Consider the following 24,410-nt stretch of genomic DNA (forward strand, 5'->3'; position numbering starts at 1 on the left):
CTGAATATACTGTAAAAATATCAAACGAAAGCCGAGCAAAGAAGGTAAGCTATGTCCTGTTTACAGCAAGAAACACGTGGTGTTTACATCTAAACGGACGACCTTGGAACGTGTCCTTGTAGTGCAGTTATACATGACTGCTTTGATGCAATTTAGAGATAGGCTTTTTGGTGACAGAACCAGGGAGTCGATTAAAGCTCCATTATCCATGGTTGGGATACAATCCAGCCAGAGGGTATCAAATGACGTTAACAACCCTATCAGGTAAGTGTGGTATTCCCCAGATTTCGGGTTCGTGTGTTCCTATTGGACCACCTGATGCACCATGTCACCTGTTTATGCGCACTGGCCTTGAATTCAACATGGCGTGGCCGGGTATCGGTTGTTTGTGTCCTGGGTATGCCCTCTGTTATGATGGGTGTACTGTGTTTACATTGAACAAAATGAACACCCTCTCCAGGGACTGGCCAACGTTGGTTACTTGTAACACTGGACATACATCATGTGTCGAGTGAAATATCATGTTTCTCTCGTCGAGTGACGGGGGGAAAGGAGATATGTTTACGGGTGGCGTAGCCACGTGTGATAATATATCACCCTTTTCCCCCGTCACGAGGCCACTAACGACATCGGGTGGTCAGGCTCGCTGACCTGGTTGATGCAAGTCATTGTATCCCAAATGCATGGAATGATGCTCATGACATCAATCACTGAATTGTCTGGTCCAGACTCGACTATTTACAAACCGCCGTCATATAGCTGGAACATTGCTGAGTACGGCGTTAAACAACAAACAAACAAACAAACCTGTTCAAATCATCCTCCTACTGCTAAGGGGTGCACGGGTGGCCCAGTCGTCTAAGGTCCCGCGATTCGCTGTGCAGAGTTCCGTCCCTTGGGCACGCCAGAAACCTATGATTGTGGGTTCGAGGTACATTTCGCCCCGATTATGTTTCTGGGTTTGTCATCACCATACGTATGCTCGTGGGTTTCACCGAAGTGGTAAATGTATAAAATATCATTTTAAATATATTCTTTAGTTTTACTCTCCAAACAATCTATTACACTTTTTACAATGACCTCTCTACAAAATATACTGTGCAAGTGATAAGTTTATTTCATTTATACTATATTATACTATAAGACCACAGCTTCGTGGTACATAATATCATGAATACAGCATTGTTGTTGAGTTCATAACGATGAAATTCTTAATGGCACAGCATGATACATCAACCATGAAATGTAACGAGTTATCTTGTAGTACATGACATTAAAGAATGGCATCTAAATTTGTAAAAAAATGTGTCGTTCCACATAATCATATTCTTATTTCATTTTATGGCAGTTTACTAACGTGATATTCATCTTCAACATTGTTCACAGAACGAAGAACATAAACTTAAGTCGCTAGGGATATTTATGTATTTTCATTACAGTATTATAAAGAAGTTATCATCCATAACTGTTTTGCCTTTTTTGTCACCCGCCAATGCCTAAGATATGCCTATCAAACAAAAAACATATATACTGTATATATGTGCCTGTCAACTTAAATAATTGATATGGCTACCACTACATCGGAAATGCTTTAAAGATATTCTACATTTCTTTAGACCAACATTCGAAAAATAGTGTTCTGCATATATATGAGATTTCTAAAGCATATGATATTCACGTTTTTTTCAGGAATCTACAGCGGATCTCCATTTTTGAAAGTAAACATCTGTAGGAGTCATATCGATAATATAAACACATCGTGATTCCTTACCAGACTATGACTTTCCAAAACAAAGTCATGGAAACATTTATACATTAAACATTTGACACTATAGGCAAACTTATCCTCTGCATGTTTTTTCATATATCTGTATCATATTGGAACATTTTCTTGGCAATATACATTCTTGCATATTTAATTGCTATAACCAGCATTTTAGTACTTTCATTTATGTATATGTATTGATTCTATTTCTCTGTAAATGATTACTTGGTGTTAAACAAAGTATACTGTCCAGGCTCAAATAAACCAAAATCCACAGAAACATATTAAAGCAGAGGAGAAATTTCAGTGTAATTTTTACCAAATGTTTTAGAGGCAAAATCAACAACATTTGCAAACATCTGCATAGTTACAAACCGTACTTTCTTTCCTTGAATGGATGTAGTGCTGGCATGTCGATTCCATGTTTAGTATACTTGACAATGTAACGCCAAGAAAAGGAAGTTTGTAATACGTGTCCATGGAAGTACAATTTTTCCTTCTATGGAAGCTTATTACCTTAACTAAATACAACAGTTTTGGTCTTGTCTAGGTTTACGTTAATTTCTTCAGTTTATAACAATGTATAACTTACTGAATTATATACAAATTGTAAACCTTTTGAGGTACTTGAAAACCATGTCACTGCAGGAGCTCACTTTGAGGAACTACGGTATCCCCATATGTCTGGTCGTCAATACCATGTCACCGCAGGAGCTCACTTGGGGGAACTACGGTATCCCCACATGTCTGGTCGTCAATACCATGTCACTGCAGGAGCTCACTTGGAGGAACTACGGTATCCCCACATGTCTGGTCGTCAATACCATGTCACCGCAGGAGCTCACTTGGGGGAACTACGGTATCCCCACATGTCTGGTCGTCAATACCATGTCACTGCAGGAGCTCACTTGGAGGAACTACGGTATCCCCATATGTCTGGTCGTCAATACCATGTCACCGCAGGAGCTCACTTGGGGGAACTACGGTATCCCCACATGTCTGGTCGTCAATACCATGTCACTGCATAAGCTCACTTGGAGGAACTACGGTATCCCCATATGTCTGGTCGTCAATACCATGTCACTGCAGAGGCTCACTTGGGGGAACTACGGTATCCCCATATGTCTGGTCGTCAATACCATGTCACTGCAGAACTACGGTATCCCCACATGTCTGGTCGTCAATACCATGTCACTGCAGGAGCTCACTTGGAGGAACTACGGTATCCCCATATGTCTGGTCGTCAATACCATGTCACTGCAGGAGCTCACTTGGAGGAACTACGGTATCCCCAAATGTCTGGTCGTCAATACCATGTCACTGCAGAGGCTCACTTGGGGGAACTACGGTATCCCCACATGTCTGGTCGTCAATACCATGTCACTGCAGAACTACGGTATCCCCACATGTCTGGTCGTCAATACCATGTCACTGCAGAGGCTCACTTGGGGGAACTACGGTATCCCCACATGTCTGGTCGTCAATACCATGTCACTGCAGAGGCTCACTTGGGGGAACTACGGTATCCCCATATGTCTGGTCGTCAATACCATGTCACTGCAGGAGCTCACTTGGGGGAACTACGGTATCCCCACATGTCTGGTCGTCAATACCATGTCACTGCAGGAGCTCACTTGGAGGAACTACGGTATCCCCACATGTCTGGTCGTCAATACCATGTCACCGCAGGAGCTCACTTGGGGGAACTACGGTATCCCCACATGTCTGGTCGTCAATACCATGTCACTGCAGGAGCTCACTTGGAGGAACTACGGTATCCCCATATGTCTGGTCGTCAATACCATGTCACCGCAGGAGCTCACTTGGGGGAACTACGGTATCCCCACATGTCTGGTCGTCAATACCATGTCACTGCATAAGCTCACTTGGAGGAACTACGGTATCCCCATATGTCTGGTCGTCAATACCATGTCACTGCAGAGGCTCACTTGGGGGAACTACGGTATCCCCATATGTCTGGTCGTCAATACCATGTCACTGCAGAACTACGGTATCCCCACATGTCTGGTCGTCAATACCATGTCACTGCAGGAGCTCACTTGGAGGAACTACGGTATCCCCATATGTCTGGTCGTCAATACCATGTCACTGCAGGAGCTCACTTGGAGGAACTACGGTATCCCCAAATGTCTGGTCGTCAATACCATGTCACTGCAGAGGCTCACTTGGGGGAACTACGGTATCCCCACATGTCTGGTCGTCAATACCATGTCACTGCAGAACTACGGTATCCCCACATGTCTGGTCGTCAATACCATGTCACTGCAGAGGCTCACTTGGGGGAACTACGGTATCCCCACATGTCTGGTCGTCAATACCATGTCACTGCAGAGGCTCACTTGGGGGAACTACGGTATCCCCATATGTCTGGTCGTCAATACCATGTCACTGCAGGAGCTCACTTGGGGGAACTACGGTATCCCCATATGTCTGGTCGTCAATACCATGTCACTGCAGGAGCTCACTTGGGGGAACTACGGTATCCCCACATGTCTGGTCGTCAATACCATGTCACTGCAGAGGCTCACTTGGGGGAACTACGGTATCCCCACATGTCTGGTCGTCAATATCATGTCACTGCATAAGCTCACTTGGAGGAACTACGGTATCCCCATATGTCTGGTCGTCAATACCATGTCACTGCAGGAGCTCACTTGGGGGAACTACGGTATCCCCATATGTCTGGTCGTCAATACCATGTCACTACAGGAGCTCACTTGGAGGAACTACGGTATCCCCACATGTCTGGTCGTCAATACCATGTCACTGCAGAAGCTCACTTGGAGGAGCCAACATGTATATCCTCCTGGGGCCGCCAGTAGCACCCAACACAGAAGCCTGCAGGAACCGTCGGCGGTAACACCTAACAACCCGGACCCCAGTGCCAGCTGCCGTGATGAGGGAGTAGAGGTCACTCGTCAACAGCAAGTGTTATTGACATAAATGACATTCAGCCATGTGTGCAAGTGCATAATATTGAAATGTTCTTTGCAAATGTACAGCAGAATACACGTTGTCACTGAATCAGATGCTTCACTTCGGAATAAAATCATCCCCGGCCGCGTCATACCAAAAGACGTTTAAAGATGGTATTTGTTGTCACCCTGCCTGGCGCTCGGCGCTGTCAAGAGAGAAAGGTGGGGGTGTGGGTGGGTCGATCCCAGGCCGCGCCAAAACACCAGACGCTAAAAGATGGAACTTAAATTGTTGCTTCCCTGCTTGGCGTTCGACACTAAAACAAGGACTGGTCGGTTCGGAGTATACTGAGTGGGCTAGCACTATAAATTGGTATTAGTACAAGCAGCCACACACACACACGTGCGTGCACGTCTCTATATATGTGCAATAATCTTGAACACGACGTTAAACTCCATTTACCTCACCAGACCTCACCTCACCTCTGAATATAATCCGAACACGGACGTATTCCAGTTCTACTACACACAGGCACAAACAGCATGCACCTGCGTTTTATCTTTCTACCTATATGATACCTACCTGGCGTGGAGGGACTGATCCAAGTCCATGAGTTTGGTAGTGTTTAGTAGCCTCTAACCCGGCTCTTCACGGGGAGGTGAGATGAGGTGAAATGGGGTGTAACGTCGAGCTCAAGCACTTATATAACTGATGTGGCTGGTTTTACTTGTCCGGACTTATGCCGATTTTTAACAGGAATACCTTACTCAAACACACTATACTAACTCTAGAACGGCGTGTCCTTGTTTCATCCCCTTAACGCAGAGCGTCAGGCCTGGTAAAAAACAGATACCATCTTTTAACGCTTTTCGGTATGACGCCGCCTTTCGTTCTCAGGGAAGTTGCTCTATTTTGGGGACGGTCTGATAGCATGAACGATCCATGACAAAATAGCCAGGTAACAAACTGTAACCATCCGATCCTCACTCCATTCAGTTCCTACAAACACAATCATGATAAACTTGGGGTATACGTGTATTTATATGTCTGCCATGGCTGATGGTAGGTTAAATAAATTAGACCACTCGGACCCTAGCGTCTAATTATTCAATGATTAGTTAGACAACTCAAAAGTCTATGTTAGAGCTTAAGAACGCTTTGTGCACGTGGATCCAGGGCCTCTTGGTCAATAATCATATATACATAGTTAAGGACACGTGTACTAAAGCCAGATTAATCAAATCCCCGTGACTAGCAGCCATTGAAAATTACGCAATGTCGCCCCATACCTTATCATGTGACTATGAGTTTTATGCTTTATTTGTGCACTCAAACCTTCAGAGACTAGGTACTTTAGGGGGCATTTCATGAGTCCGATGTAGGATTAAAAAGTTAGTTCCTAAAGTTTTGAGACACGATACCATCCCCACGGAAAACCTTAATTGTGAAGTTGTTGGAATCTTTCTATTGTCAAGCGAATTTTATCGGATGACAAACATGTCGACCTGTTAACGCCCATTAACCCCAACTGAAATTACGAGATTATCCGACATCCCACTTTTGATTAGATCCCTTAACCTACTTGACGATGCACAGTCAAAATAGCGTCCTGTTAATAACAGCGCCCATATTCGTCATAGCATTGGGTGAGTGTGCACAGGGCGTGTCATGTGATAGTATTAATGTTATAAGGGTTTCACGTTAGAACTATTCGGGCTAAACGCTGTCTTGTCCTAGGTCACAAGCAACATATAGATGCCATTATCATCGAGATTTCTGCGTAAAGTTGTGTTGATCAGTATGAAGTAAGACGTACAAATATGGAACACTTGTCTGTTCACAGTTGACTGGGGGCGGTCGGGTAGCCTCGTGGTTAAAGCGTTCGCTCGTCACGCCGAAGACCCGGGTTCGAATCCCGACATGGGTACAATGTGTCTCCCGCCGTGATATTGCTGGAATATTGCTAAGAGCGGCGTAAAACCATACTCACTCACTCACAGTTGACTGGTACACATTTGTTATACTCTGAACGACTGTATTCAGATTGACATTATACCTATAGTTGACGTTAAATAGCATTGAACGTACAGCGTAGGTACACATAAGAAAACGTAATGTGATCATGTGAATATACTGATGGCTGAAAATGAATAACTGTAATGACGATATTGACAATATACTTAACAGAATGTCCGGTTTTCTTACGTTGCATAACAAACCACTTGGCTAAGCTGGGCCCCGTCTCTAATATCACAATATATGGCGCAAGTTGACGACTCGCATAGTGAGCCGGGAACCAGCTTAACCACTTGGCATGCTAGCGTAGCTTTATGCTACGAGACATTTGATTATCATTTGTGTAAAGAACACACAAATGGCTTCGTAGGAATGTAAATGTGTTATTAATTTGGTTAGATTTTGATTTAAAAGGAATACTTAAAAAACGTGTGGGGCCCATCTTCAACCTAATTTTAAAACAGTAAAGTGTAAATGTAAATTAAAACATGATCTCAATTACTTTTGTCTTTAGCATATTGAAACAATACCCAATTATTGTTTTAATATGGTTCGTCATTGACATCATGGTTATGTCGCACAATGAACATTGAACAATTATTCTGAGATACATTGTTTTAAATTCCAGGGAACCCAGTCAAGATGCTAATTTTGACGATTTTAAATATCAAAAGAGAGAACAGCAAACATGCAACTTTTGACGACCAGTAATATGCAACGTTTGTTCGCTGTTCTCTGAAAACAATATAACGGTTCACATTGCAATCTGAAGTCAGCTTCTCATACCCTTCACAGGGACATGAGAGGGTTCGGCACTAGACATGCACAATCTCCGGACCCCGCCTACCAGAGCAGGACACACTGAATCCAGGCGGTCTCAGCTGCTGGCCTCGGGGGTTACCCGGGATATAATTACAGTTACAGAACTCGCCATTTATAACTGGTGTTATTATGTATAGCCGATGTCGTTATCGCATCACGTAACCAAGGTAATCTCTAGTCAAATCGGGGTTCCGTCTATTGTTATTCATAAGCAATGGGCTTCAAGTTAACACAGAGACTGAGAGCACGGCACAATGGCAATGGATTTGTGGTCAAGTTACGCTGTCAACAATGGCGACATGTTTCTCCAGCAGCCTTTGGGCATATCCTCACTTATTCATTTAAGTGCTGACATTGCGGTACTAAAGGTCAAGGTATATAATATGGCTTAAATTAATGATAATTCCGGCTTTCTATAGTATGTATGTGATAATGTCAACAGATATAAGCCTGGGGCCAACAGTATGTATACGTGTATAGTTTCCAGGTAGACACAGGCCATGCTGTGTGTAGCAGTGACAGTGTACCACCTTAATTACAGCGTGGAGAAGGGCGACAGGAGGGGCGGGATGTTAATCTGGGATACAATTCAGTCAAACAATCCTATATACCGTGGTCAAGAACAGTGAAAGCAAACATGTACTATTGGCTACAAAGTCTAGAGTCGTGCAAATAGTTACTATTGGCTACAGAGGCTAGAGTCGTGCAAATAGTTACTATTGGCTACAGAGGCTAGAGTCGTGCAAATAGTTACTATTGGCTACAGAGGCTAGAGTCGTGCAAATAGTTACTATTGGCTACAGAGGCTAGAGTCGTGCAAATAGTTACTATTGGCTACAGAGGCTAGAGTCGTGCAAATAGTTACTATTGGCTACAGAGGCTAGAGTCGTGCAAATAGTTACTATTGGCTACAGAGGCTAGAGTCGTGCAAATAGTTACTATTGGCTACAGAGGCAAGAGTCGTGCAAATAGTTACTATTGGCTACAGAGGCTAGAGTCGTGCAAATAGTTACTATTGGCTACAGAGGCTAGAGTCGTGCAAATAGTTACTATTGGCTACAGAGGCTAGAGTCGTGCAAATAGTTACTATTGGCTACAGAGGCTAGAGTCGTGCAAATAGTTACTATTGGCTACAGAGGCTAGAGTCGTGCAAATAGTTACTATTGGCTACAGAGGCTAGAGTCGTGCAAATAGTTACTATTGGCTACAGAGGTTAGAGTCGTGCAAATAGTTACTATTGGCTACAGAGGCTAGAGTCGTGCAAATAGTTACTATTGGCTACAGAGGATAGAGTCGTGCAAATAGTTACTATTGGTTACAGAGGCTAGTGTTTGGTCCTTAGCAAATATCTCAATAGCAGCAAATCTGCCTACTCTCTCTATGTGATGTATATCAATCTAACAGTTAATGATTACTGTGAATACCTAGAGACTGTCTCCGTTTCAGACAATGCTACAACAACAACGTGCAGGCCGTGCCGGAAGACGCCCCTAGACACTGGGGTGCTGTATAACTTTAACGGCTGTTTCGGAGTTATTAGAGTTTATTTTCTGTTAAATTTCATAAGCCTATCCGACGTAATCACGTGTGTATATATAAGCAATAAATATATATATACATATATATAAAAACAAGTGATTTCTTCAGGTGTATAAGCATTAAGTATACATTAAGCATTCAATATACAAATACATGTACAAATACAATTCCAGATGTGTGTGCTTGTCAAATGTCCTTAATGCATACAAGATCTTTCGCCTCACAACAGGTGTAATGAAAACTTTAACGTAGTCATGGGTGACGCACAACAGCAGTATTTGCCTAAGACTACGTTAAAGTATATATATAGCAACCAGTATTGATTATCTGCCGAAAGAGGTCCATTATGCGCGGCAAAAGGCAAAATAGCTGTGAAGATTATGTGAATGGACAGCTGAACATCGGTGATGACACCAGGGTATATATCATGAAAGTATGGACAGAAGATACACAGCAGTAGGAGTGAGTGAGTGAATGAGTTGGGTTTAACGCCGCTTGTAACAGTATTCCAGTTATATCGCAGCGTGTCAGCTTAATGTGGGAGGAAAGCCCGAAGTGATGCAGGTCTCAGACGATTACCACTTCGGTGAAACCCACGAGTACGGGTATTGTGCTGACAAACCTAGAAACATAATCGGGGCGAATCGGGATTCGAACCCACAATCATGTCCCAGGTTTCTGTCGTGCCCAAGGGAAGGCAACTCTGCACAGCGAATAGCGGCGCCTTAGACGAATAGGCGCCTAAGACTAAAGACCCCTCCCTCAGGGTGGCTCTCTGACACATGATTTCCATTTAAATGTTTTCGTGTCCAAAACGACGCTGGGACTAGGTACAAAGGCACCACGCCTTGCCGTCTTCTCCCTATGTACTGTGATACATACTATCACGTATTGGAGAGGGAACAGTTACACGTGAAGCATGTGCCTGAAAGCCATAATAGTGTACATCTCATATTTATGTAAATATGATACAGTTTACATGCCAATTAATGAATCTGTTAAATCTATAAATGTGTCTACGGACAAAAATATTTTTGTGACAAACTATGAGATAAGGAACATTATGGGTGAAAATCACATTTTGACTTCTAATTATATTTTGGAACTACAGGATCATAGGAACACGAAAATACAGTTCACAAGCTTCAATGCATATCTATTGCAGAGATATATTGAGGCATCAAACATCTTTCGACTTATTATGCAATAATTGCTGTTTGTAGATATAATGTCTGATGAATTGAAAGTAGACATGTATGCTGAAGGTATTGAAATAATGTTTTTATTACATTTCAAACTGATGAGAGAAGAATAAGATATTGGTGTACAGTCCGCTCATATTGCGATCTTCACCGAATTAAGTTAACGTCAAACGTCTTTATGACGTCACAGCAGCATTTGTATCCAAGCATCCTTATCTCCTAGGGGGTCACATTTGCTTTTAGTTTGTTTGTATTCAAGCTATATGACGGCGGTCTGTGCATAATCGAGTCGGACCAGACAATCCAGTGATTGACATCGTGCGCATCGATCCACGCAAATAGGATACGATGACATGAAGCAACAGAGTCAGCGAGCCTCTAACGACAAGCATGTATTTTTTAAACATTGGGTTCTCAGGTCACCAAATGAATTACCTGTGTGACGTTTGTCCTCCAAAGTCAGAACCAATATCTGATAATAATGTCTTCCTGGAGCCATCATAAAAAATGCATTTGAAAAAAATGGAAATAGTAGTCACAATGAGAGCCAGGAACAGGTCTCAGATAAGTAAACACGAAACAGGTCGAAATTTCGTGTGCTACAACTGTGTCTAAATCTATAGTGTGTAAGATGTGTGTAGATCTGTTACAGCAGTTATAGCATACAGGTGGTGGTGCAGACAACTGCGGCGCGACTTCCCCTTACTTCTGGTGGAAGGTTATTCCCCTTGTTTGATGTATCTGTCCAAGAGCGCACGTTTGCCCTCGTGTGGTAGCTCAGGGTGGACAACGGAAGACAAAACTCAGGGTAGAAGGGTTGAAGACAGCAGCCATGTTTATTGTTGCAAGTTGAAATAACTCGAAATGGTACCAGTAATGATAACAACCTAACAGAACGCACACAGGGACCGAAAGGCCAAAGTTACCGGCATGGAGACACGCTCTGTCACTTACACACAGGGACCGATAGGCCAAAGTTACCGGCACGGAGACACGCTCTGTCACTTACACACAGGGACCGATAGGCCAAAGTTACCGGCACGGAGACACGTTCTGTCACTTACACACAGGGACCGATAGGCCAAAGTTACCGGCACGGAGACACCTTGTCACTTACACATAGGGACCGATCGGCCAAAGTTACCGGCACGGAGACACGCTCTGTCACTTACACACAGGGACCGATAGGCCAAAGTTACCGGCACGGAGACACGTTCTGTCACTTACACACAGGGACCGATAAGCCAAAGTTACCGGCACGGAAACACGTTCTGTCACTTACACACAGGGACCGATAGGCCAAAGTTACCGGCACGGAGACACGTTCTGTCACTTACACACAGGGACCGATAAGCCAAAGTTACCGGCACGGAGACACGCTCTGTCACTTACACACAGGGACCGATAGGCCAAAGTTACCGGCACGGAGACACGTTCTGTCACTTACACACAGGGACCGATAAGCCAAAGTTACCGGCACGGAAACACGTTCTGTCACTTACACACAGGGACCGATAGGCCAAAGTTACCGGCACGGAGACACGTTCTGTCACTTACACACAGGGACCGATAGGCCAAAGTTACCGGCACGGAGACACGTTCTGTCACTTACACACAGGGACCGATATGCCAAAGTTACCGGCACGGAGACACCTTGTCACTTACACATAGGGACCGATCGGCCAAAGTTACCGGCACGGAGACACGCTCTGTCACTTACACACAGGGACCGATAGGCCAAAGTTACCGGCACGGAGACACGTTCTGTCACTTACACACAGGGACCGATAGGCCAAAGTTACCGGCACGGAGACACGTTCTGTCACTCACACACAGGGACCGATATGCCAAAGTTGCCGGCACGGAGACACGTTCTGTCACTTACACACAGGGACCGATATGCCAAAGTTACCGGCACGGAGACACGTTCTGTCACTTACACACAGGGACCGATATGCCAAAGTTACCGGCACGGAGACACGTTCTGTCACTTACACACAGGGACCGATATGCCAAAGTTGCCGGCACGGAGACACGCTCTGTCACTTACACACAGGCAGGAAATCGTCAGGCGTTTCTTCGCCGTCGACGTAGTCGTTGGTGAGGCGGGGGTCGTAGCCGACGCCACGACCTGCCGTACATTCCACACGCTTCTCTTGATGATCTGGGTCCGTTTCCCTGATTGAAGTTGAGGATCAGGTTTTGTTGACAGATGTATTACGTAATGTGGGGCTAGGTCACTTACTTACTTATATGGGAGATTTAACGTGCGCTTTCCGACTGCAAGCGTATGTCACACACGGTGCTGCTTGGTCAGTGACCCACGTACATGTACATACGTAACATCCGGTCACGTGAGGAGGTGTTAATCACAACATTTATAGATAGCGCCGGGGAATAAGGGTCCTTCCTATAACGGGCTTATGATTAGAGGGGATACGCCGAATGTTTTCTGTATACATTAAACTGTCAAAGGAGATAGAATGTCGGTGCACTCTGAAAACATATTGAAACAATTAGGTATTTTGGAGAGATGATGTTTTAAAGAAGCCACAGAAACGGATTCAACTATTACATATCTATAACATAAGGCCTTTGAAACATACATTTCCGAGCAAATGACATGAATCAATCAAGGCAGCGAGCCTCTTAGGACAAGCATGTATTTTTAATACATTAGGTTTTCAGGTCACCAAATAAATTAACGTTTGCCCTGGCGCATATTCTAATGTCGGTCTGATGAAAACTAGATATATTCTTCCAAGACCTACAGATTAACAGACACTGGTAGTATTGCCTCCCTGTACCAAGTCACAGCTAGTTGCATTATCATAAAACGGAGGATTTTGTTTTAAAAGATATTTTTTAGTTTGTCTTTTCAATTTATATGCTGAACAGCTAAACACACACACACACACACACACACACACACACACACACACACACACACACACACACACACACACACACGGCCAGATGTAAATACATATTAGCTTAGAGAGGATATGCTAAGTCAACGCGTGATCAAAACCTTGTTTACTCTTTTGAACAACAATGTTTGTGTAAGTTTCATTAACATGAATACCAGTCGATGTAACTGGAAATTGAGCGTGTCTGGACAGTTGGTGCATTTTTTCTGCTGGCAGTGCATATCACGATGTTTAATATTCTGCTATCACTCCTGCTTGAGAATAGTTGCGTATATTTACATTCGTTGAAATATATACTTGTATTTCATAACAAATATTTGGTTTGCTGATTGTCACCGTGGTTCGTGTTTACCATGTCACGGTCCAGTGCCGCACTGTTCCGCGGCTTTATTTCCGACACTGCTGGGCAAGGCCTAGACTAACATCTAGTCTCTGAAATGAACATATTTTACAGAAAAGTCAGTTCAGGCTAAATTATCGTTATAGAATATAATAAAAAGGAGCCCAGAGTCATTTTTCATTTTCAGATACCTGATACTGCAGTAATCGTAGTTATAGACTTGCATGGGCAGTATTGGATATATTTCTTTCAGGGTCTGTAAGACAGACTAGGCAAAGTCCGGCGGGTGTCATTGTACCGTGAGATCATTTTGTGTTAGAGAATTAGTGTCCCGACTATTTCATTCTCTTGTGATCTAATGACAGTCTCAAACTAAGTAATGACTGGATGTATGTTATCCCGTATATGTTCGCTACCACATTCTTGTATTGAAAATGTTTATGATTTATGATTTGCAAACATTAGGGGAATTTATATCTACATTCAGATATTTCTCATGTATTTATGGTCATTTTTGTCTCATCAATAATTGTAGATAGCTTGTTGTAAATCTTTAATGATGCTTTAATGACAGCTTATACTTAGCGCTTTATTTTGGTACTTACTTCTTTAGTGTAGATATAGTGGTTAGTTTGCTAGTCGTGTTTGCCTCTTGTTTAGAAACACGTTAGCGCTCCCGTCAGTTGTATTCCCCGGCGGTCCAGGAGAGGATGCCCGCGGGCTGTATATTTAAAGGCTTTCTAGACCTCGTGTCTTCACCATCAAAACTTAGGTATCAAAACTTGATTATGGATCGCAGGTGTTCCGAAGGGACCAACGCCGTCCACAATAACCTAATGTAACAACTGCTAAATAATGCTAAAAACCTAAAACCATTGAAAAAACTCTCCCAAGTAAGCAAAGGCCAACAACCAAGTGTTAGCTACATTCTTAATATAAAAAAAACGAACTAGAGCTTAGCCACAACAGAACGGAAAACCCTAAGTCGCAACACTTTACACCAAAACTACCAACTCCACCCATAAATACAAAGCTATGCTACTACACTAGCAAAGACGGGCTTCCAGCTGTAAACCAGGCCATAAACATGGGAGGACTAGCTGGCACCAAAGCTAGACGGATGGGTCCAAAAATCAAACTAGTGGTCAAGTAGGCTTTGGAACCCACTCCCTAAACCCGAAAACTACAAATATAATCTACAGGCTCCCTGATGGCCAATCAATCTTCACTGCTGAGTTGATGGCCATCTACACCGCGCTGTACAATACTCTAAAAACAAAAAACCGAGGCTGTAATACTTATACCGATTCATTAAGTAGCTTACAAGCGCTCCAAAATTAATGTACTTAAAACAGGGGTAAACTCATAGGTAAAATTATCAGTATGATTCAAACAATTCAAAAAGATTGTTGGGGGGAGGGGGGGGGGGGGGTCATACATTTGCAAATTAACAGTTTATTAAATCATACTCCACATGTTTCTAGGTATGCCCCGAGTGCGAAATCGGCACATCCGGAAGCGCTCGTTAAATCATCTCCATCCATCATCATCATCATCATCCAGACTTCGTTATATACTGAACAGCAATGAATCTTGAAATATTACAAAAACAACTTGAGCAATGACCGATTTTGATTAGAACAGACATAGACGGATTATTAAGAAAGACGAGAAAGGAAACAGGAATACCACACAGTAATTACAATTACGTCACCAGTGTGAGGAAGACACATAGGGTTAAAATGAAACGTCAATATCTGGTATGTCCGCCATTGACAGCAACACAGGCCATGCAACGTCTTCTCATTGATCGAAATAGTCTGCGAATAGTGTTCTGGGGCATTCCACTCTTGACGTAGTGTATCTTCAAGTTCTCTCAGGTTCTGTACTTGCGGACGACGTGAGAGACGTTGACCCAGGTAATCCCATAGATGTACAATTGGCGATAGATCGGGTGACAGGGCTGGCCATGGAAGCAGAGGCACATTATTGTTCGCTAGGCACTGTGTTGAAACACGTGCTGTGTGCGCTCTTGTATTATCTTGCTGGAAGGTGTGCATATCCTGGTGCCGATGAAAGAATGGGATGACGTGATTTGCCAATATGTTATTCCTGTAGTAAAGGGCACGAACTCTTCCACGACAAACATGGAGCTCTGTTCGATGGTTATGACTGATGCCGCCCCACACCATGACACTCCGGACGTGGTGTAGTTACACGACGTTGACCCGGACGTGGTCGATCTCTGGTGGTTCTTGTCTGCTGGTATCTGCTCAGTAGCCTGAGGACTGTTGAATGATTGCATTGAAACCCTTGTGCAACGACTCTACTTGACGTACCAACTTGAAGCATGCCCAAGGCATGTTCACGTTCCTCTGCTGTTAATCTTGGCATTTCTTGTGTCAGTACCCTTTACGTCTGCAGCAACAGATGATGTGGCTTTTAAAAGTCTGTCTTTTATAGCCCTATTCTGCATGCTTCCCGTGAAACAAAACACGTTTTCCATGATGTGCACGCCATTTGTTGCGTTTTGGCGATTTCGCTCACAAAAAAATTAGGAATGTGTTTTGACGACCTGTCCTCTTCATGCTTCGTCCAGAACGTCGTATATTACTCATTCACTTATATATTTTCATATGACTTAAGCCCGGAAAAAATACATCCATTTTCGTGGTGGTGCGTTTTCAATGCTGTTCAGTATATTATCGTTCACGATTTGTCTCGCTACTGGAGTTTAGTTCAGTACAACCAAACAAAGTCGAAATCTAGATCGACATCGCTCCGACACAGAGCTATGTCGATCTAGATGCATATGTATCATGTTTGAGAGAGGCATTCAGATAAGCAAAATTTGCTTGTTTGCCAATCCCTCCACTTTATGGAAATAAATATGTTTATATCATGTCGATCTAGATTCTGACTTACTCTGGTTTAACTAATCTTAGTTTCAAGGCTTTGTAATGCTTAGTTTTGCTAGTAAACCGTGGATAACCAACTTTCCCTTGATTTCTAACCTCTTAGTAACTAGTGTTTCTAATACTCGGTTTTTGTAGCAAATCCGTGGATAACCAACTTTCCTGTGATTAAATAACTATTTGGGAACTTTAGTATTTCTGTTCAGTCAAAGTGACAGAAAGGCTAGTTGCTATTCAGACGTAATCGTCTATTTTGTAGTCTAAGTGACTTATTTTAGGGGTAAGCTCTCGGTATTTATTTCCCGTTATTTTACTCAGCCGAGGTTATTCACTCATTAGAGTGTGGAATTTATTGACTCGGGTGTTAATTGGGCGTATCCGACTTAATTGGCAGTCTACGCATCTGACCCGTCTCTTGTGCCCCATCTCCTTTTTATAGCTGTAATGCAGTATCCTCCCATTAGTCACACGTCCCGTTTGTCTGGTCTAACCTATGTTACCTAAGTATCAGAATGGAGTGATCCAAGATAAGTAGAATAGGAATCTTGTACTTTAGGTACTTACATAAAGATATTGTAGAAAAGTAAACTTGTACTTTCTTTGGGTATATTACTTGTTATAAATATAATATTGACTGCTCTCTTCTTAGGGTTTCTACTTGTAGTTCTTCTAGTGAAGAGCCTGTTGCTGCACCTGTGGCATTAGGGCTTTGTATTGTATTCTGTCGAGGCGGCTCAAGACAGAGTTTGATGCAGGGTTAAAGGCCTCACAACCATAGCCTATTTTTGATCTGATAAGTGATTTGTAGTGGTCCAGCTGTGTGTCCCTCGATGTGCCCCGAGTTGTGCCTGAAATTGCCCGTAATATGTGCAGGTCTTTTTAAATCTGTTTTGCACATATTCTACATGTTTGCGCCAAGTGAGGTGTTGATCAAGGATCACCCCTAGAATTACGGATTTTTATGATTACGGATTACGGATGTTTTCGAATTTGATTGGTTTGCTTTTTATGGCTTTGCGGCTGAAACAAACCCTGTATACCCAGGTAACATACTTAAAAAATAGATTAAAACAGCAGACCTGCAGACTCTTGTAAAATATAATAATACATTAGCAATTAATTCACCAAAGAATATCTCATTGTTTCATATATATATATATATTGTTGTAAGACAGATTAACCATACATTCAATACAGATTAGTTGCCTTTTAGTCATATCATAACATTTCACAATAACATTTGTGCTAAAACTCCAGCATGGAAATCAGTATGTATACCTTGGTCTCTGTGGTAATCCTATGTACTCCTTAGGAGTGGTCCATTACTCAGTAGGGGTTGTCTTAATTAATCCCCTCCTGGCCTCCCCCCAGGCTGTGTGACAACTGGGACATTAGAGGTGTGTGACAACTGGGACATTAGAGGTGTGTGACAACTGGGACGTGTAACTAATGGGAGATAACCTGTAATACAGTTGTTTGGTTAAAACTTGGTTGTATATTTGGGCTGATAGAATTAATTTGTGATCTGTATGAGCACAGATCGGATTTATCTTTAATTGTCAACTACTAGTACAATTAGTAGTTATTTAAAGGGGCACTAATCTCTGGCTTCTTCTCGGCTGTCTGACACTGGCCGCTGGGGCTAACTAGCTGCCGTGAGTCGATTTGCTCGCTAACGCAACTGAGCGTGACAATAGACTGGGCTCCCGTCTGTAAAGGCTTGGAGCGTAAATAAACTTGGAGGCAATATTTGTTTTACGCATTTTTGAACACTCCCAGCTAACACATAACATTTTCAAAAAAGTTTCATTGTAGTTTTTCAAAATCTTTTTCGTCAAAACATTTGATCAACGTTTTAGAATAATTATTCAAAATGTTATTGAAATGGTTTTAAAATGGTTTTCAAGAACATCATGCCATAACATAGCCGAAACTATTTCACTGTTATTACAATGTGTTCAACACATTGCAGAAATTTTATGTCAGAAAGTATTTCATGAAATGTTATTGAAAAGTTTTTAAAATGTTATTCAAGAACATCATGCTGTAACATAGGTGAAACTGTTTCATAACATGTTTTTGCAATGTTTTCAACACATTGCAGAAATGTTATGCTAGAACATATTTTCATGAAATGTTATCGCCATGTATTAAAGTGAGTACCGATTACGTGGCTGTGGACTGGTAATGCAGTAATAGAACATTTTCACAACAGTTACAGTTTAATCTGTAGGCTAAATGTCTAAAGAAAATATAGCAGATATGAGTAAGACAAAACTTCACATGATTTGTTTGTTGCTGATCACAGATAGTGTCACAGGCAATTACATTTAGTCGCGCATATTTTGCGGGGGCGTGAGAGAGATCGTTGAGAAGTGAATAAATATAGACCTATGGTCAAAGACGCATTCTCTCACATTTAATTATTTTTCATGACTAGTTATTAAAATGTTTTAAAACGTTTTTGAAAATTTATCACAAAAATAAATGTTTTTGACATGTTCTTAAAACGTTTGTAAAAACTGTTATCACACAAACGTTTCGAAAACAATTTTAAAATGTTATGACAAAATACCTTATTGTCTCATGAAATGACGTCACACACGTCATATTTTGCACCCGCCATCATCAGTTCAAGTTTATTCTACATCCAAGTGACATTGTGCAGCAAGAGCTGGATTGTCGAACTCTGTTTTCTTAGGGGGTAAGTTCATTTTCAAAAGCAGTATCCGCTTATCTAAGCAGTATCTAAATGGCATTGTGTTAATATAACATTTGTTACATTTGACCACTTTCTAAATGGCATTGTGTATTCATAGCTTTCGGCCATGGGAGCCATGCCAATTTACATTTGTCAGAGGGGTACACAAAGTACGTGATCTCGGGGTGCTTTGCAAAGCGCGAATCGCTTGTAAGCTATGTACAGCGATTCGCCTTACAACAGTGCGCTAATTTTCAGCCGCTTGCAAGCGAAACAACTGCTGGCTGAGGTCGCTTCGTTCTCAAACCAAAATGGCGGCTGCCTTTGACAGCTGAGCAAGAAATTCTTGTCTGGATCAACGAGGAAATGAGCAAAGGTAGCTAACACCCCATCATCCTCAGTCTGCTCCAAATCTTCAAAGTAGTCATAAATTTCATCAGCTCATCATCGAGCCTCTTTTATTACGTTCTTCTACGTCAAGGCAAACAAGCGGTAGTTGCGCCACCATTTTGGAAGAGTGAGCATGGGCTTCGAACTGTTGCAGCGATTAATTTGCTTTCTCTTAGCGATTCGTGGCTTACAACGCGCCACTACACTACCAGTTGTCGGATTTTCATTTTTGTGGAAGCCTCGGTGGCTGATGGGGTTAGACAATAACATTCCCGAAAGCCTAACAACTGCACCACACACCAACCAACACATTACGCAATGATCGAAGTGAAAACTTCAATGTGCATATGCGGAAATTATATTCCCTTATGTACTTGAACAATCATCAAATTCCCAATAGCAATGAATGACTTTTACCCGTGTTGAATGCAGAGTGTAGCGTGTAGGGTACAGCGTATTCCAGAGGTCAGCCTGTGGCATATCATATTGTGTAGAAATACAGATATACACTGTTGTACTTAAGTTGGCATATACAACCAGGTGTTTCTCACGGCCTCGTTATGTTAATGTCATGGTTTGTTTGATACCAAGTTCTTTTCAAACATGATCTGTGGTTGCAATCTATTGTTAGTAATAGTCGCATTATTAAATGTGGCATCGTTCACAATGCATAAACGCCCTGGTGTGAACAACCATGTGCATGGACTTGCACACCTCTTGATATTTGTTGAATACAGTACAGAACACGTTTTATGTCTTACCAACTGCACCTGTCACCCACACGCACAACAGTCAAAGATTGATGTGACGGGACTAAAGAAGAGAATGTGATCATACAACCAGAAACTCGTAATTAAATTCATATCATCAATGAAGACCTTCAAAACATTCACAAAGGACGTTTGCAAGTGGCACTTTAGTATTCATAGCCCATGTCAGCCTGTATGTATATGGGCAGGCCCATGGGCGACATAGTTCAGATTTCGAGATTTCGAAACATTTTTTTTTCCTTAGTGTGGACCACTGATGGTCCCAATGAAATCAGCAAAGATGAATTTTTGTAAATGCCTTTGACCGAAACTGGCCACAGCATGGACCGTTTCTGGACAAATGAGTTTCCAGAATTAAAATAATGTTATGAACCTACATAATATATTTCATCTTTGGATTAACAATATAATGCTTATTGAACATAGTTCAAGATATAACTTTGTTATAATGTGGAACATTTTTGTTTTCGCTGCAGCCAGTGGCAAAAGAATACAACAGCATTCCAGGAAATACACACGGAAATATTAGGTGTATTGAGGACTACACCAAATACACCAGGGGCTGTGAATGATGCAAACGTAAGTGCAGAAACTGTTGTGAAATACCATGAGCTACTTGATCAAGTATCTTTTGGTGGTTTTGTGGCTTTAAAATTAATGCTAAGAATTGGATTTGTATCTGCACTCAGCCATTGACCGTAAAGTGGGTTGGGGTGTATTCAATGTGATGCATGATACTGTTATATATATACACATGCACAAAAGTTAAGCGCCACCCCCCCATATTTGTGAGCTGTTACTTTTGGCACTTATTTATGACTATTATAACGAGATGTACGATTGTTATAAGCCGTATATGTAAACCTCATGTGATGCAAAAGTTGTCCCAAAGCAAGTTTATCTTGTGTTCCAAAAGAATATGAGCAGAAAGGAATTTTACTGAAGACCAGAAGTTGAAGGATCAGAAAACATTGAAAAACTTTTTTTGTCATGTAACTGTCATGATATCAGCAGACCATATCAGGTGTCACATAGACACCCTAGTGAGTGCAGAGTATATTGCAAGACAGTAACGTGTGTATGATCCCCGGACATTGACCACAGCTTCAACCCTACGCCTCATACTCATTACAAGCTGTTGAATGCTTCTCTGAGGCAAACGGATCCATTCTTCATGAAGTGCGGCTTCAAGTCCAGCGAGATTTGTAACTGGGGGATCACGATGTCTGCTTTTCCGGCCAAGAATGTCCCAGAGATGCTCAATCGGATTTAGATCCGGCAATAGCTTCTTGACGCAAATAAGCCAAAACTGCCCGAGATCTGTGTGGTCTAGCATTGTCGTCCATGTAAACAGGTCCATGTAAACAGGTCCTGTCTGAAGAGGATGGTTGTCAAAATGAGGGACTACCACTGGACGAAGAACGGCATCTTGGTATTGTTGGCCATTCAGGTTTCCACGAATTGTCACCAGCGGAAGTTTGCAGCCGAAGGAAACATAACCCCATATCATGACAGACCCCCCCCCCCCCCGCCACATGCTAAGGTCTTCTGGTTGTTCCTTGGTGCAAAACGAGTGTTACGTTCCCTCCAAACACGTATTCAACCATCGTTCGTAGCAGCATTCGACACTCGTCAGACCAATGGATCCTTCTCCTGTTGGCCAAGTTCCATCGACTACGGGCACGACACCATATCAGACGATTCCGCATGTGCCTCTCAGTCAGTTGAGGACGTTTTACTGGTCTTCTGGCGTTATAACCAGCCGCTCTGAGGAGACGCCTTACGGTCATCGTCGAGAGTCTCTTATCGGTAATCCACTGCCAATCCAAGTAATCCAAGGTCTTTCTTGGCCAACCAGACCTATGTCTGTCATTGACATCATTGGTTTGACCATGTTTGACAATCATACGAGTGATAACACTTTGATGACGACCCATTTGTCTTGCAATGGCCCTGCATGACATGCCAGCATTTTTCATGCCTATGACTTGCCATCTTTCAGCGTTCGTTAACTTTCTCCTCACCATGGCTGATTTTCAACCTCTATTGGAAGGGGAATCTCACACAGGAGCAAAATGCAACCACGTGTCTGAAACTTGAATTTCACTATTTATAGGGTAAGGGAACTGCAGCAACACGTAAAGCACGCTTTCCTTGTGGTATCTGGACAAATTTGGGTTCATGAAACTATGGAAGCCTATTTCAGTCATACAGCATCATATTTCGTATTTCTGATTTCCACAGTTAAATCAAGAGACTATGAATATGGTGGCGCTTAACCTTTGTGCATGTGTATATATTAAATACCTGCTTTAGATTTTTTCAGAATTTGTTTTATGTTTCAGAAAAATGGATCAAAGCAAAATCAAAGAAAGAAGATTCTGACAATCAATAATTTAGAAAGTTGTAAAAGTTTTCTAAAAATATTAAAATCTCCACAGAAATGAGTCTTGAAGTTCTTTGTTGATTAAATGTATCTTGTTAACAGTGACTGGGTGTTGTACGTTTTGAACATTGGCAGCAAAACACAGCTTTACCAACACTCTGGTTCGTTTTCAAAACATTTCCGAAACGTGTTTTACGGATGTTTTTATAACAGTTTCGTGTTAGCTGGGCTGATTGGTTACCCGTGATCTATAAAGATTTTGACAAAGGGCGCATGTTGATTAATTTCTTCAACCTAAACAAACAGACAAAAAGAACGGCGGAAGCTCATCGGATGTCGTCATTTGGAAATACCCCTGATGGTTATAGTTAAATAATATATAAAAAGCATCCCAGCAGTGAAAGTATTTTCGTATTTCGGATTGCGTGGATAATAGATTACTACTCTCTTGTTGCCATCCGTGTTTTCTGGTATACTCTACACTTGAGTATTTGTCGTTATTCACTTGCTGCTCAGTTAATGAATTTATTACAGGTATAATCAGTGATAAAGGTTCCCATTTGGCATTTCTTGTGTCTGGGATAATTACTCAATCAAAATCCAGGTTTGAAGTGAGGTGAAATGTGTTTATGTAATGTGCACGTGGCAGCCCAGCAAGAGATGAATGATCAGTTAATATACTTTTTTGTAAATCAACGGATCATTCCTAGCCATCAATGGATTAACAGAAAATACGTTGATTGATTAATCACTGTTACCATGCACAGTGGATATGTCAAACGTAAGTGTTTACATGTCTAGGTTTGGTAAAGCAAAGGGAATACACTCATATCATGGCGTGAAGTGCCGATGTAAAAACAACATACTTTGTTAAAGGGTTAACCGATAATACGTTGATTAATTGCTCATTGTTATCTAACTCAATGTATTTTTTTAAGAACCGTGGACATAATGAAAATAGTTGTCACTCGGGCTTTCTCAGCTGACCTTTGAGACTTGACACCGATATGAAACACCTGAAACAAACCAAGTGATCAGTTGAGAAAAAGAAGATATTTTATTATAGTGTCACCCGCTGTACATATAAAATGACATGGCAAGAATGTAAAAATTCAGCGGCCGGCCAAAATGGCCTACGAGACACTAAAAGACTCATAGAAACAATATTTTATATGTGTACACACCACATTTAATAGTAATTATGAAAATAACATTCATAATATTATCCCCCATACAAACATCCTATATACACACACAACCACACCCATTCCCACATCCAGGCCTTCACTCACAGCAGCTTACGCAAACCACGCAAACACACCCGCACATTCAGACACACCCAAACCCTCATTGACACCCGTTCAATCACATCCGAACCCTCCCTCGAACCCTCACCGTCACACATTACCCTCACGCACACCCTATTTCTTAAACACACCCTCACCTGTATCCATTCCTGCATCCACACCAACTCCCTCATCCGCACCATCAACCACGTCCTCACTCGCATCCACATCCCTCCCCGCCTCCACAAAAAAGAAGCACCAGCCACGCACAAAGGCACCAACAAAGTAACAATCCACAGCCGCATACACACACTCCCTCCCAACAGATTTACAGACGCGTTCAGAAACAGGGGTTTTCGGGCGTGTATTACGACCTCTTTCTAATTCTAAGGGTAAAGTTCCACATCGAAG

The 24,410-nt window shown here is 42.2% G+C and overlaps 2 protein-coding genes across 4 annotated transcripts in view; one reads left to right on the forward strand and one right to left on the reverse strand.

Annotated features, from left to right (window-relative positions):
* LOC124123768 (transmembrane protein 45B-like) overlaps positions 1-5,325 on the reverse strand; it is a 47,783-nt gene extending 42,458 nt beyond the window's left edge. The window contains exon 1 of the mRNA XM_048383629.1: positions 5,285-5,325. The gene's annotated coding sequence lies outside the window, so the exon portion shown is untranslated. The remainder of the gene's footprint in view (positions 1-5,284) is intronic.
* Positions 4,531-22,785, forward strand: LOC125372917. 3 transcript variants are annotated; one of them, XR_007218268.1, is made up of 3 exons: positions 4,531-4,714; positions 20,804-20,906; positions 22,673-22,785. XR_007218268.1 is itself a non-coding variant. In XM_048383631.1 (3 exons), exons 1-3 carry the CDS (start codon positions 19,058-19,060, stop codon positions 22,772-22,774), a joined length of 318 nt encoding a protein of 105 aa, XP_048239588.1. In that variant the 5' UTR covers positions 18,951-19,057; the 3' UTR covers positions 22,775-22,785. The 3 variants fall into 3 exon arrangements, 1 of the variants encoding a protein (XP_048239588.1); XM_048383631.1 differs by lacking the exon at positions 4,531-4,714 and adding an exon at positions 18,951-19,170; XR_007218269.1 differs by lacking the exon at positions 4,531-4,714 and adding an exon at positions 19,440-19,543.
* The last annotated feature ends 1,625 nt before the right edge of the window (positions 22,786-24,410 follow it).

Source organism: Haliotis rufescens, unplaced genomic scaffold (genome assembly GCF_023055435.1).
Source record: "Haliotis rufescens isolate VD_foot unplaced genomic scaffold, xgHalRufe1.0.p SCAF_5, whole genome shotgun sequence".
In the NCBI taxonomy this organism is placed as follows: domain Eukaryota; kingdom Metazoa; phylum Mollusca; class Gastropoda; order Lepetellida; family Haliotidae; genus Haliotis; species Haliotis rufescens.

What these genes read in the sequence shown, in the direction of transcription:
- LOC125372917 (XM_048383631.1), top strand. Translation starts at nt 19,058, where the DNA reads ATGACGTCACACACGTCATATTTTGCACCCGCCATCATCAGTTCAAGT. An exon ending in GAACTCTGTTTTCTTAGGGG is followed by an intron (nt 19,171 to 20,803) that starts GTAAGTTCATTT and finishes TTTTCGCTGCAG; the next exon opens with CCAGTGGCAAAAGAATACAA. An exon ending in GGGCTGTGAATGATGCAAAC is followed by an intron (nt 20,907 to 22,672) that starts GTAAGTGCAGAA and finishes TTTATGTTTCAG; the next exon opens with AAAAATGGATCAAAGCAAAA.